At 42.2% G+C, this 14,358-nt stretch overlaps 1 protein-coding gene across 3 annotated transcripts in view; it reads left to right on the top strand.

Moving 5' to 3' along the window:
• Ttc17 (tetratricopeptide repeat domain 17) overlaps positions 1–14,358 on the top strand; it is a 102,271-nt gene that overhangs the window by 46,375 nt on the left and 41,538 nt on the right. For 2 of the 3 annotated variants that reach the window (XM_055599920.1, XM_055599938.1), the window contains exon 17: positions 12,724–12,894. The exons of the other annotated variant lie outside the window; for it this stretch is intronic. In XM_055599920.1, coding sequence (XP_055455895.1) covers positions 12,724–12,894 — 171 coding nt within the window. The remainder of the gene's footprint in view (positions 1–12,723; positions 12,895–14,358) is intronic. 3 annotated transcript variants of the gene reach the window in all.

The raw sequence follows: 14,358 nt of genomic DNA on the forward strand, positions 1-14,358 counted from the left end.
TGTGTGTGTGTGTGTGTGTGTGTGTGTGTGTGTGTGTGTGTGTGTGTTTGAGATATTTTTATAGATCCAGCTTGGGGAGAACATCAGTATATAGTTAGGCCATCTCCATTTGTTTCTACAAAATATTTAAAAAATTTTAAGGACTATAGTTATGTTTACCAGATAATTCTTTTGACATATATCTATATATAAGGAAAGAATAAGAAAAACTTTAAGAGTTTGTGAGCCTAGAAACCAAGGTTATGGTTTCCCCAAGTCAAAGATCAGTCAGTAAAACTAAAACTAACCCAAGCTACTACTGCCTGTCTGCCTCATTCATTGACTCCCTTACTCTCAACACACTATAATCCACCCTCATTGCTATGGTGGGGGAGTTCATGTTTATAGATTCTTGGGACGTTTAGTGAAAGTAGTATAATCGCTGTACTTTCAGTGACTAGGATCAGATGGAAGGAGAGGAAGACCTCCCCATCAGTGGACTTGGGGAGGGGCATGGATAGAGAAGGGGGAGGGAAGGTGGAATTGGGAAGGAAGGAGGGAGGGAGTTACAGGGGGAATACAAAGTGAATAAGCTGTAATTAATAAAAACTTAAAAAAATAAAATAAAAACAAGTATGCACACACACAAAAAGATATATACTTCACTAGAATATGGAAAATAGCCATCACCAGCCTACAAGCATGCCCAGGATGCTTATCTAATTTAGGATGCTTCCTTGATGTTTCTGGGTCTTGCTCAGTAGTTTGCTGCACGTGTATTTCTTGGGTTTTGCACAGAAACTGATGGTTATACTTTTATTAAGTCAACGAACAGTTTTTCCTTAGATGTTCCCAGCACATATACTTTTGGGTTTAATTTTTTATCTATGGGACCAGCAAGATGGCTCAGTGGTCAAGCTACTTGCTGTCAAGCCTGATGATCTGAATTGGATTCCCCAAGGCCCACATGGTAGAAGGAGAGAGCACCAACTCCCAAAGTTGTTCCTACCTTCACAAACATGCATTCAGCACACACAAACACAGAGAGAATGAGAGAGGGAAGGACAGGAGGAGAGAGAGATGAAATTAGATCTCTTAAAATATTTTTCTTTAGGATGCTGTGTAACAGATTCTGATGGGCAGTGGTTTATATTTCATGTTGTGAAAGACAATGAATATGTGTGTACCAACAAGTTTTATGGCAGCTTGACACAAGCTAGGATCATTTGGGAAGAGGAACTCTCAATTGAGAAAATGTCTTCATAAGATCCAGCTGTAGGCAAGTCTGTGGGGATGTCCTTAATTAGCAATTGATGTGGGAGGGCCAGCCCATTGTGGGTGGGGCCACCCTTGGACTAGGGGTACTGGGTGCAGTAAGAATGCAGGCCCTGTGCAGCATCAGAGGATTTCAGAGAGGCTAGTCAATGCAAAGGCTTGGGAAGGAGTAGACAGTATGTAAATAGATGCGGTTGCAGTAAAAATGGAGGGAAGATAAGAGCTTCATGGTTATGTGATGGCAGGTTGTTTTAATTATTGGGGCTTTTATTCCAAAAGAAAGATAGTTGGAAGGTTTTGAACAGGAATAAAGTGATTGAATTTACATTTTAACAGGATTCTTCTGCTAAGAATAGACTGTGGTGGGGTGAGAGCAGAGGCAAGAAGACCAGTTAGGATGATACTTCCAAAGTATCTATGAGATGGGCTGGGAGTTGGCTCAGAAAGTAACTGCCTGCTGCATCCACATGAGACCTTGGGTTCAGAACCCTGGCACCCATATAAAAGCCAGCTGTTCTGGCACATATCTGGAAGCCTGGCACTGGTGGGGCTTGGGAGAGCTAATTAGAGCAGAGATAGCTGGACCCCAGAGGGGCACTGACTAGCCAGTCTAGTAATCAATGGGCTGCGGGTTCAGTGAGAGACTCTTTCTCAAAAAATAAGATGGAGGGGATAGAGGAAGTCTCTCATTGTTTACTTTTCTTTTCCACCTGTGCATGCACACACACACACACACACACACACACACACACATCCATGAGAGGTAATACTGGCTTGAGTCAGACACATGGGAGAAAAGAAGGTGAGAAATTATCATATTTAGGATAAAAGAAAACCTCCCTAAAAAGGGATTGTGGAAAATGCCATAGAAGGCAAGAAAGTCAGCTCCTGAACAGCAACCTAATAGAGGGGCGAGAATTAGGAATGAGCAGGCTAGGGGAGGAAAGCTGTGGCTTTAGACAGACTACACTTCTGTGGCCTCTGGGATTGTCAAGCAGAGGTGTTTCAGTTGACTATAGTAATATTATTATGGTCAGTGAAGGACAGGCTAGAAACTATGATTGTGAGCCATAGGCAGATGGTTGTTTGTTTGTTTGTTTGTTTGTTGCATCATGAGCTTGAATGGAAGTGCCTGAGTAACTAATAAAGAATGGAGAATGGATCAACAATTAATTAATAGGGCATTTAGTCTACATTTAGAAGCTGGAAAGAGACAGGAGAACTGTAAAGAAGTAGTAAGAAAAAAAGTGAAAGCAAGTATTTATTCACAAGTCAGGTGTGTTTAAAAGAGTAAACAAGAGTATCATTGGTGCACCCAGTAGGTACATCCTGAGACACTGAGTTAGGTGAAGACAGAATAAATCCTGGATTGGAGGTTGTTAGTGATCTTTTAAAACCTTGTATAAAATGGGGCTTGAAGGAGGTGAGAAAAAGAAAATGGCAAGCTTTATTAGAGTGCAGAAAAATAAGGTATAGATGGAGAGGACTGTGAGATTGAGGATGTTTGTTTTGTTTTTTATGTTTATAAAAATAGAATGTATCGCACTATATCTGCCTAAGAACAATCAAGTAAAAGGGAAGCAATGAAAGATGTGGAAAGTTCTCTAGAAGGAGGAGAGGGTGTTGTGGAAAGGAGGGCAGAAAGGCTACGGGATCCAAGACACAGAGGTAGGAGTTGTCTCTGCAGGGGAGCAGGGGCAGTATTACAAGTATACACCCAAGTGTGCGTAAAGATGTAGAACTCTGGGTTGCTTCTCAGGAAAATAAGAACTGAATTGCCAAAGCAGCATGAAAAGGAGCTGTGGACAGATCAGTGAGGAAAGAGGGGCTACAAACTTGTTTTGAATGTGAATTGACCAAAGTGGTTTCTAACTTTGCTAAGTAGATAGATGCCCATGTAACTCGTCACAGAAGGAAGCCCAGAGGAGAAATGGCCCGTACATTGGTATTGTTCTGGAGTAACATCTTCATTGCAGGCTGTTGTCATTTAGTGCCTTAGGTTCTCTCAAAGAAAAGTATGCAAGGTGTTAAAGAAAATGCCAAGAGCAGAGCCTCTAAACTGCTAACATTTAAAAATCAGGGGCACTCAGAGTGAGAAAATCAATGTATCATAGTAGCCAAGGAGTGGAAACTGCAGTTCTGAGGAACAGAGTTTTAAGAAGGCAAAATCAGTAGCAGTGTGGCCTGCTACTGATAGTGGCCTGTTCCCACCAAACAGCTGTCACCTTTAAGCATGCTGTCCTGTATCTCTACAGGGATGTAGCTTAAGGAATGCTAAATGAGGTTTCTTTTTTAATTATTTTATTAATTACAATGTATTGATTTTGTATCCCAGCTGTAGCACCCTCCCTCATCCCCTCTCAATTTTCTCCTCCCATTTCCTTCCACAGTCCACTGATAGGGGTGGTCCTCCTCCCCTTCCATCTGACCTGACCCTAGCCTATCAGAGTGCAGAAAGAAGAGGGAGATGAAAGATCTGGAGGGTACAGGAGCTCCACAAGGAGAGCAACAGAACCAAACAATCTGGGCACAGGGGTCTTTTCTGAGACTGATACACCAACCAAGGAGTATCTCCATGCATGCATGGACATAACCTAGAACCCGTAAAGAGATGTAGCCCATGGCAGCTAAATGAGGTTTCTATCACAGCTCCTCCTTCTGCACCACATGTATTACAAAAGGTGTTGTTACACAGAAAGTTGTGTTTAGACAAGATCCTTGTATTTGCGATCCACTGTATATCAGGAACATTGGTGATTTCCTGGACACAGACCACAAAGGACCAAGTGAGTGCACAAAGCGACAGCAAGAAGCGAGATGAGCAGCAGGGTGAGCGGGTCTGCATGCGTTCGCTTCTGAAACTGAGCATGTGCCCCGCAGCACCTGCACCTGAGACTCTTCTGCTTCTGTGCACTCACGTGTTAAACTTAGGCAAATTCACTAGGTTTTGACTAATTTTTCATTCACCCTAGATGTCTTTGGAGACAACTAAGCTTATGTGATGTGACGTTTCTTAGTTTGCTTTCTGTTGGTGTGATAAAGAATATAACTGAAAGCAGCTGTGGAGGAATGTGCTTTTCTTCACCGAGGTGTTTTGCTTACTGGCTGGTTTTCTCAGCTTGCTTTCCCATTTCAACAGCTAATCACGAAAATGTCCTACAGACTTGCCTACTGATGGAAGCGTTTTCTCAATAGGGGTCCCTCTTCCCAGATAACTTTAGCTTGTGACAACACTGGCAAAGAGAATCTAGCCAGGACATAAAGCTTTGCTCTAACAGCGCATGCATCTGACATGCCTCTTCCCCCTTCAGAACACACACACACCACACATACACATGCAGTACCTGTCCCTCCCTGGTAGAGGGCTCTTTGGCAATTTTTTAAGTGATCTGTGCCTTTGGTGATGCTTTTTGTATGTCAAGAGACAACTTAAATGAAGTCCCCATTTGGAGACAAAGGAATGTGTCCTGTGGGGTGATCCTCTCTGTGTAGATTTGGATATATGTCCCTTCTTCTCTGTCAGTGCTGAGACACAGCCCTGTTGCTCCCTGAATAGAGCAGCAGCTAACAGAATGGAAGTGAGATACTGCAAACCCAGTAAGGCTGCACATGCCTGTTGGTACCCAAGTAGGTAGGCATGCCCAAATCCATAGCCTATCTATCCTCACATCCAAATCCAAAACCTACCTCGCATCCCTCACTACAAGTAGGATCTGCAGTGAAGGAGGTGAAGAACTTTGTTACTGAAATCTACAGGGCTGTGCTCTATTTTATTATAGAAGAGCTTGAATGGATGTTTAAACATCAGTGTGGACATAGAGAAGACCTAGTGGTAAAAACATATGCTCTCAAACCTGATGACCTGAGTTGGATTATCAGGACCTATATTATGAAAAAATTAATAGAATCTCAAAATGTCCTCTGATCTCCACGAATGCTTCTTGTATACACACACACACACACACACACACACTAAACGTAATTAAAAATTAATTCTATTAAACTTTGGTTTACATATACTCACTATGCATAGCAGTAGGAATTCCTTGTGCTTACATCTGCATCCTGTGAGGAATCCCTAGGCCCATGGCCTGAGCAGTTATAGAATTACTAAGTCTTAGATTCTTTCTTGAAGATGGCTATCCTTACAATTTACTAAAATCAAGAAATTCAAGACTGTTTACTGAACCCAAGAAAGTAAAGCCCAGTTAGTGTTTGAGGTACTGTTAGTTTTGGCCTTGCATCATATCCTCACACCAGGAGAAAGGTCAAGCCTGCTGCTCCCAGCAGATATTTCTGGTGTTGAGACCTTTTTCCTGTTCATTTTGCTGTGCTTCCATTCAAAGTGTAGGAAAAGGATACTTTGTTATTTTCCTTTTCTCAGCATCAGCTGGTGACCCATAAAAAGAAGCCAGACACAAAACAGAGTTGTAAACTGAGCCACTCTGCTATCTGTGGACCTCCCCAAGGTAGGAATTTAATGAGGTTTACTCATTGCAAGAGCATGGAGCCAATCAGGGCTGACCTGAATTTAAGGTCACTATTTACAAACTTTCAGGTACAAAGGAAACTCCATTTCCCCAAATTCTGGGTTTTAGGCAAAAGCCAGCCATCCTCAGGAGCACAGCTGGTTCCCTCTACTAAAAGGAGCCATTTCCCTTATCAGAGGCAGTAGGGACAAATGGCTACCTGAGGTGCCTACTAGCATAACACAGCACATGCTGGCCTCCAGATCCCCTCAGTATCACCTATTACACATTTCAGAGTCCGCTCCTGTCCGTGACTTACATGGTTCCCTACTTCATTTGTTTTGTTTTGGTGTTGTTATTTTCTGAGACAGGGTCTCACCGTGTAGCCATGACTGGCTGTTCCAGGCCAAGATCCATTGCTCTGTAGACCATTTCTGGCTTTGAACTCACAGAGATCTGCCTGTCTCTCTCTCCCAAGTGCTGAGAGATTAAAAGTGTGGACCACTGTGTCTGGCTTCTGGTCTGCTAATTACAAGTAATATTGTAACCAGTTACTGAGGCATGATTTTCCAAGCTTCTTGGGAACAGGAACTAAGCCTCTTCATGCCCATCATGCCTTCTATTTCTCCTGTGTTTACTGTACTTACTTGAGTGATGTAGTAGCTGATGATAATTAGGGTCTGAATATTCAGAATGCCTTGTAAAACAATGGTAACAAGCAACAACCCTGCCCACCCACAGTACTGGATAGAAACCACCTTTTATATGCATGTTGATACAGAGCTTTTAAAGTCTGCAGCTCCTGCCTTAGAGAAAAATAGAGAAAGAATAGTCCACGATAAGCTAACTGATATTCTCCACCACCCCCCCGCCTGCATCTGTTGCTTTTAATATACATTGTAAACAAATTTCTCTTTTGACTCAGGTTCATAATTAGTATCTCTGAATAAGTCAGGAATCCTGAGGAATTCAGCTGAGCAATATTCTAGCTTGAAGAAAAATTCCCCAAGTTAAAATATGCCACATTTAAATTAAAAGTAATAATAACTGTGACACTGGTTTTTCTTCCTTGCTTGGTCATTTAAGAAGAGGCCATGTGTCAGGATCAAGAGGCCAAATTTAAAGTCAGGTCTTTTTCTTCTACTCTGTGATACTAATTCAACCCCAAAGGGACAAACGCTTCCTGTACTCCCTGTGGGGTAGAACTGAACTCCAGAATGTGTGATAAGATGGACGTACACACAGAGAGACACACGCATGCACACATATACGCACACAGAAAGACAGACACATACACAGGGAGACACACACGTGCATGCATATACACACATGAAGAGACATGCACATACAGAGAGACACAGGCATGCACACACATACACACAGAGAGACACAGGCATGCACACACATACACACAGACACAGGCATGCACACACATACACACAGAGAGAGACACACAGACACAGGTTAATGTGCTTTGATTCGTTTTTTTCCCCCTACTCTGTTCCAACTCATTCACCTCACCAGGAGGGAATCCCAGTGTAGTCTCGTGATTGCCAATTTCAAGTGTCAAAGATAGCTTCTTTCTCTCTGGTGGTGCACCTTAAGTTCAGTCAGTATATAACCACTACTTTAAAGTTCCTGCAAAGGATTTCATTGGGCAGTAGAGCTGAATAAGAGCTCTAAGGAAGCATTCCTGCTGATAAAATACTTTCTTTTGTTTTCCCCAAATAGAGGACAGCATAGGGCAGAGGAGGCAAGGCATCTTCATGAGCCCTTAGCAACCACTTCATGTCCTCTAAATTCAAGGTGTCCTGAGTCCCTATCTTGGCAGTGGCTTCATTAACGTTGTTTCCTGAGAATCTCTGCACAGGACAGTAGCTTATCTCTTTGTTCCAGATAACAAAGTTAACTAAAATAGATCGTTGATTTGTCCAAGTTTGTATGCTAAGGCTTTAAGGCAAATTTTGATTTTCTTGATTTCTAAATAGGGAGATTATCCACATGCTGTCACCTGTGCCCTCTCCTGACACAAGGCATCTGTTGCCAGTAAAGCTTTTCCCTTCTTCTGGCAGCCTGCCCATTAACTCTAATACTAAAGCCCGAAGGCCACCATAGTTAAAGTTTCCTGACAACATATGGTGAAGAACTGAAAGCTGTGTTTTTGTTCAGGGAGCGAGTCATTTTGTTACTTCTTGTAAAAGTTTGTTTACAAAAGAAACATATATGAGACAATGATATAGCTTGTTTCAAAGCATTAGTGGGGTATTTCTGTGTTACCTAGTCATAAAACAAAATTTGGTTTTATAACTACATAATTTTAAGCGGAAAGGTAAGGGAGAAAGACCCAAAAACTATTGAGTAGTTCATCTCCGTTAAAGAATAATGGATCTGCATTTTCTCCTCAAGTGTCTTATATTTAACTGAACCCAGCAGAATTCTTTCTATAAGATCACTTACCTCATAGCCAGAAGAGAGGAGCCTACTGAACAATGTAACCTAAGCTGTTAGAGCACGGCTGTGGGCAAACCTTGGAATTTTCCGTCATTGAAAAAGCTCATTTTTCTATGACCAACTTTGCCTTCAATCCTAGCTGCCCTCACCAATCAGTTTATTGTCGTGAAAATTCACTGTATACTTGAAAGCAGTGTTCTTGTTTGGAAGGGGAAAGGATATTAGCAGGAGCAAGATTTGTATGAAGCCCTGATGCTTATCAGTAACTTTGAAGGTGTTGTTGGGCTACACTGAGCTAAGTGTAGCCTGACCTACCTTCATGTGGTGTCCACCCTTAGGGTTTGTGTTGCAAGGTGATGCACTCACTCTTACCATGTCCCTCAGAGACTACAGGGCTACTAGGAGGCTAACTTCTAACATGCCTCAGTGTTCAGAACTGCCAAGCAGTTTTGGCTAAATTGGTTGCTGTTTCTCCTCGAAGACTAATAGGAGTTTTTCATCCAGCATCTTCTCCCTCCCCACAACACACACACTGGAACATACACAAATGCACACACACACACTCTCTCTCTCTCTCTCTCTCTCTCTCTCTCTCTCTGAAGTTAGGCCTATACTTAAGTAACTTCTAGTAGCCAGTGGGTTATACTAAAGAGATTCTGCAATGGCCAAAGCTAAAAGATCTTATTTTAAAGACCCAAAAGAGCTTCTTATTTCTTTGTGACTTTCCAAGGGGACAACACTAATAGCAACAGCAGCCTCTCCTATGTTGGCAATGGTCTCGTTTACATTTAACTGACAGCAAACTAGTGAAGCCATGTTATTTTTAAACTCAGTTTAAGGATGAGGGTACTGATACAAAGATATTGGAAGTGACCACAGTTTTCTAATACTGGTGCTTCTAGAGACAGTATTTGTGCTCAGGAAATCTGGTTCCAGGCTGTGTTCCTGACCATGATGACTCCAAGAGAACAGAAACATCTTCTGCATGATAGCAGCTATAGTTAGTTCCAGAGTCTTGTTCTGTGGCCTTGGCTGGCCTCATCCTTGATACTCACACCTCACCTTCCTGATGCTGGGGTTGTATGTATGGAATACCACACTGCCCCAGATTTACCCTAGCATGTAAGTGATAATCTAGTTAGGAAATGGAAAGGAGTCTTCTGGGAAGTTGGAGAACAGAACTAATGAGAAGAAAAGATGTTTGCCTAACCTTAGAAATGACGAGAGTGCTTGAGAACTTTGCTTACTCTGAAAAAAACGGCCACAAAATCAGTTGTGCCACAAACGACTTACACTTTGACAACGAGTATTAACTAGTTTTCTTTTCCACAACACCCTTCAAAGCTAGGTCAACAGTAGTAATCCCTGTGTACAGCAGATGCTCCAAATAGAAAGAAGGTGTTGAGTTGCTGGAGTGCTGGGAGCAGGGCCCTCCTTGGAGTTTCATGCCTAGCTAGGGCTGCTTTAGTCTCTTGCTTCTAAGAAAAAAATGAGAACTGACTTAGATGAAAATGCTTTGTAAGCAAGTCCAGGTTGTTCTGCATAGAAAGTGCTTGTCTTTCACCTGGGACCTTGTTAACTAAAACATTTTTCTTAAATCATGAGGTTCTTTTTATGAATTATGGCATACATTTCAAGGTTGGTCTAAGCCATAGAGTATCTTCATTTTTACATTAGTGCAAAGCAAATGCTGTGTACAAAAGATGCTGTTGCTACTTTCTCTGTGTGTGTGTGTGTGTGTGTGTGTGTGTCTGTCTGTGTGTCTCTCTGTCTGTCTGTGTGTCTGTCTGACCAGAGTCTTACTGTGTAACTCATGCTGGCCTCAAATTCATGATCTTCCTGCTTCACCATACTCATCTATTTCGGGCGTTGTTTTGGATACTGGGTCCAATACTTTCTTATCTTTACTAAGACTATAACCTACCCGAAAATTAAATAATGTTTTTCAGGGTTTATCAGTTCTCCGAGTCGGACCAGAAGTGTACTGTGATCTAGGGAACAAAGACTTCAGGTCTTTCTAAAGTATCTCACTCCCACTTGCCCGCATCACCCCAGATGACCGGAAATAGAGTTTTAAAGCTAGGTAACTTAACTCTCCAGTAACCCAGCTACTTTGAAAAATTACAGTGAATTCAAACCTTTCTGTTTCTTATCTACTGGTATAAGAAACTTAAATCTAATAGTTCTTAACCTAAGATTCATTTTTTAATTATGTGTGTGTTGTGTCTGTGTGTGAGTAGGGCTAGTACCTAAGGAAGCCAGAGGCCTTAGATTCCCCTGAAGCTGGAGTTACTGGTGGTTGTGAGCTGCTCGACATAAACTCAGTTCCTCTGCAAGATAAGTGTGTGCCCTTAACCACCATCTTTTCACCCCCAGTAGTTCTTAATATTTAAAGCATTTGGTTTTCACTAGGCTGTTCTAATGCTTTGTACCCCTAAGAAATGCCTCATACAAAATAACTTCCTGTTCTTTCTTCCCTCTCCTCTTCTGTGTCCCTCTGAGAGACACTGGCATGGGCCTGTGGTCTGGAGGGCAAGGCGTTCTTCAGCTTCGGAGATGCTGCTTCCCAAGAGTGTCCAGATTTGAGGCTATTCAGGAAGACCAATTTTAGCTTTGAGGTCTTTTGAAGATCATACTTTACAGGTGCCTCTCAGATATTTTTTTATTGCAGACATTTTAAATGATGAAATATTTTTTGCAGTAGGAAAAGGGAAAGAGAAGAGAAGCAATGTGATGTGACAGATGGCTTTAGAAAACTGAATCAGCCCTTGCTTTGATAATATTACAGTTTACACAACCTGAGTCAAGGTGAAAATGATTTAGTCAAATTCTTACCATCAGTATTTCCTCTCTGCTTTTAATAGCCATGCTTACTTATATCCAAATCAAGAACTGTCTCTGGGAAGTGGAAAGTTCTTCATAGTACAATAAAGCCAGTTGGGTGTGGAGAGTTTTCCATATTGCATTGCATTTCAGTGTTGTTATGCTTAGTTCTCTGTTCACACCAGATAATGAAAACAAAGGCAGATACAGTAGGCCCCTCCCCATGGGCCCCCTCTGGCACACAGTGTACATATACATACTGTCTGCCAGGTCGTACTCCCCAAACACAAGGTGAACTCCTCTTCCTTTGACTCAACACACTGCCTTCTTTGCCCGTGGTGCTACTTTACATCATCTCTGTTAGAAGGACTTCTGGGTAGAGATGTCAGGCCTGGCTCAAATTCCACATTTACCACTTAGCTTAGTTTAAACTATTATTATTTTCACTACGAATCAGTTTCCTTGCGTCTAAAACAAAGATACTGAACAGTTTTTATAAGGGTTAAGAACAAGGATAAAAAAAAACACAAATCCTGGCAATGTTTCCTTGCGGTTTTCCCTTCTGTAGGCTTATTGGATGCTTCAGAGTTGAAGCTATGGCTCCTCAAAGTGTTCTTGGAAGGACTTACTTGGCACACCATGCCTCCTCAGCATTGTTTGTCTTCTATTTGCTGTGTTCCCAATCTGCTTGTAAGTTTCTTGAAAGCTAAAGCTCTTGGAAACTGAATCCTTGGCTTTGGCCGTATCTTTGCAGTATGTGAGAAGCATTTCTATGGAAAGTGACTCCCTCAGTCTGTAGTCATACCTGAAAGTCCTGGTAAAGAGAAAAACAGTTTACATAATATTAACCAAATGGTTGTCTCTAATAAGAAATCTGTGACCTTCCAGTGACTGCATCTTCAGTGACCATATATTAAAGGGAGGGGAAAAAGCCATCCATTCAGTGACTAGACCATGTGGAATAGACAGTGGCAATGGAGAGCTATCACAGCGGGTAATTGCCACAGCAGACATAACAGCCCCGTGTTCTCTGGCACAGAAAACCTTGAGGTGGGACTGAATCCTGGGAGCTGTTGATACTATAGACATCGCTGATAGGAACAATTTCTTTAACGCAGTGGCATACCTGCAGTGAGGTCAGTCCTACTGTGTGAGTCAAGCAGGTCGCCAGCAGCGTCAGGATCTCATTCCATATTTGTCATTTTGTTCTTAGAACATCTTTACCCACATAGCAGACCAAACGTGCTGTCTAAAAGAAAAACAGGTGCCCCGTCACACTGCAGGCTTGAGGTGGAATTGCTGTCACTCTCCTTTAATCCTTGGGGTTTTAATACAAATAACTTCCTAGTGATCCCTCACCTTTCGCTATGTCTCATTTTGAGCTCCATGAAAGAACAGTATATTTCTCTATAATTCATTATTCTCAGGTTCTACATTTCTCACTTTTTCAGTATTTTTAGCTTTGAGGAAGTATTTTACAGGGATGACTAAAACAAGATCTCGAGGCTTGATTTTTATTGCCTGCTGCTTCTTACCAAAATCTTTGATTCTCACAACAGTAGCCAAAACTTGAATTTCAGTGCAAGATCTTGAGTCACACGCATACTCCTATGTACTGACTTTTGCATTGTCACCTTTTGCTCTTGAGGTTCTGGGACCTTGCATTATAAGGCAACTTGAGAGATGTTTCTAATGTATGTATATATCTGTGTCTCTTGTCATTGAGGTCATTGTCATGAGAAAACCCTGGACAACAGCCATGACAAACAGAAATACTTTGACAACCCACAGTCACTGGATGCTGCTGAAGAAGAGCCCTCTGATCAAGGAGCAGGGGAGGACCCTGTGCTTTCTGTTGAGAATTCAGGGAGGGGCTCCGATGCCCTTAGGCTTGAAAGTAAGTTGATTTGACCTGAGATGTGCTTCCATGGGAAAATCAACTCCCAAACACCAAGCATAAACTCTTCTCTCCTCTCAGGAGTCTGTCTCCTGCTTGTAGCAGCCACTCAGGTAGAGCCAGGAGGGTGGCCATCAAATGGTGAGGCAGAGGACACTGGTGGGCAACTGCTCTTCGTGGTCTTTTTTCCACTTTAGCCTTTCTCTTGCTAGAACAGACTGGGTTCATGCGTGTGCAGTCTTCTCAGTGTTATCAGTCCAGGGAGCGAGTCACTGTCCAAAGGAAAGTCTTGTGGCTTCTAGAATCCTTTGCTCTTGACCCTGGCCTGTCTTCGGATGCTCTTTCGTTTTCCTCACTTACTCTTTGTTGGGAGGATGCCTGTATCCTGGCCCTGCTCTTCTTTCCTTCCCTTCAGTGTCTTGCCTTGGGTTTAAAGATTCCTGTGAGTACACTAGTGACTCCCAGGCTGTAATTGAGCTGAGGCTTCCCCGCAGCTCCAGCCGGATTTATGTAGCCTCGTTATCTTGACAAATAGCTGTTTTAAGTTTAACAAGCCCACTGTCAAGCTTGACTTTACTTTGGTCTATTTTCTGAAATGTTTAATCCCCATATCCTGGTTCTGGGACTGCTGCTTGGCTCACCAAAGTCCTGGTTTATTTCCTCAGTTTCTTAAGACCTGTTGAAGCTCTCATTTCTACTCTCTCTGCTACTGACTCAGGCTGTCTTCACTTCTGCCCTTCCCCTTAATCTGCTTTCCTAACTGTAGCCTTTTACTTTGTATATACATCTATCTCTGTGTGTGCATGCATATAAGTCTATATAGAATTAGAATTCTATAGGGAGGGTGTGAGTGTGTGTGCCCGTGCATGAGAGGGAACAGACAGAAAGACAGCAAGATAATGCACAGAACTGAAGCAGAATTTTCAAAGCAGACACAGCCATTGTTACAGACTATTGATGTGTCCAAAGAGTTGTTTCTGAAGTACAGTTCTGATCGGGTAAGTTTCCTAAGCTTAAAATTTTCAGTTTCTCAGGCCTGACTTTTGATCTTTCACACAGACTGATAATAATGACCTCTGTAAATGCTTTGCTTTAAATGGACAAATCCTGGCCTTGGCATTTCACTTAGTTGGTAGTACTTGCCTAGCATGCACAAAGTCCTGGCTTTGTTCCCCAGCAGTGCCTAAACAGGGCATGGAGCTTCACTTAACAGCTACATAGAGAGTTCAAGGCCAGCCTGGTATACGTGACACTGTCTCGAGGGAAGAAGGGAGGAAGATAATGTTACTGTCTCTGAGAAGCATTCACAAAGGTTTTCAAACATGTAAGGAACTCCATTTACAAAACACATTGTATATATTGCAATTTGTTTGTGTGCCTTGACTCCCATCAGATTATTGTTTGTTTTAGGATTTACGTGTGTGTGTGTGTGTGTGTGTGTGTGTGTGTGTGTGTGTGTGTGTG

The sequence above is a fragment of the Psammomys obesus genome, unplaced genomic scaffold, assembly GCF_907164565.1.
Source record: "Psammomys obesus unplaced genomic scaffold, mPsaObe1.curated_primary_1811, whole genome shotgun sequence".
NCBI lineage: Eukaryota > Metazoa > Chordata > Mammalia > Rodentia > Muridae > Psammomys > Psammomys obesus.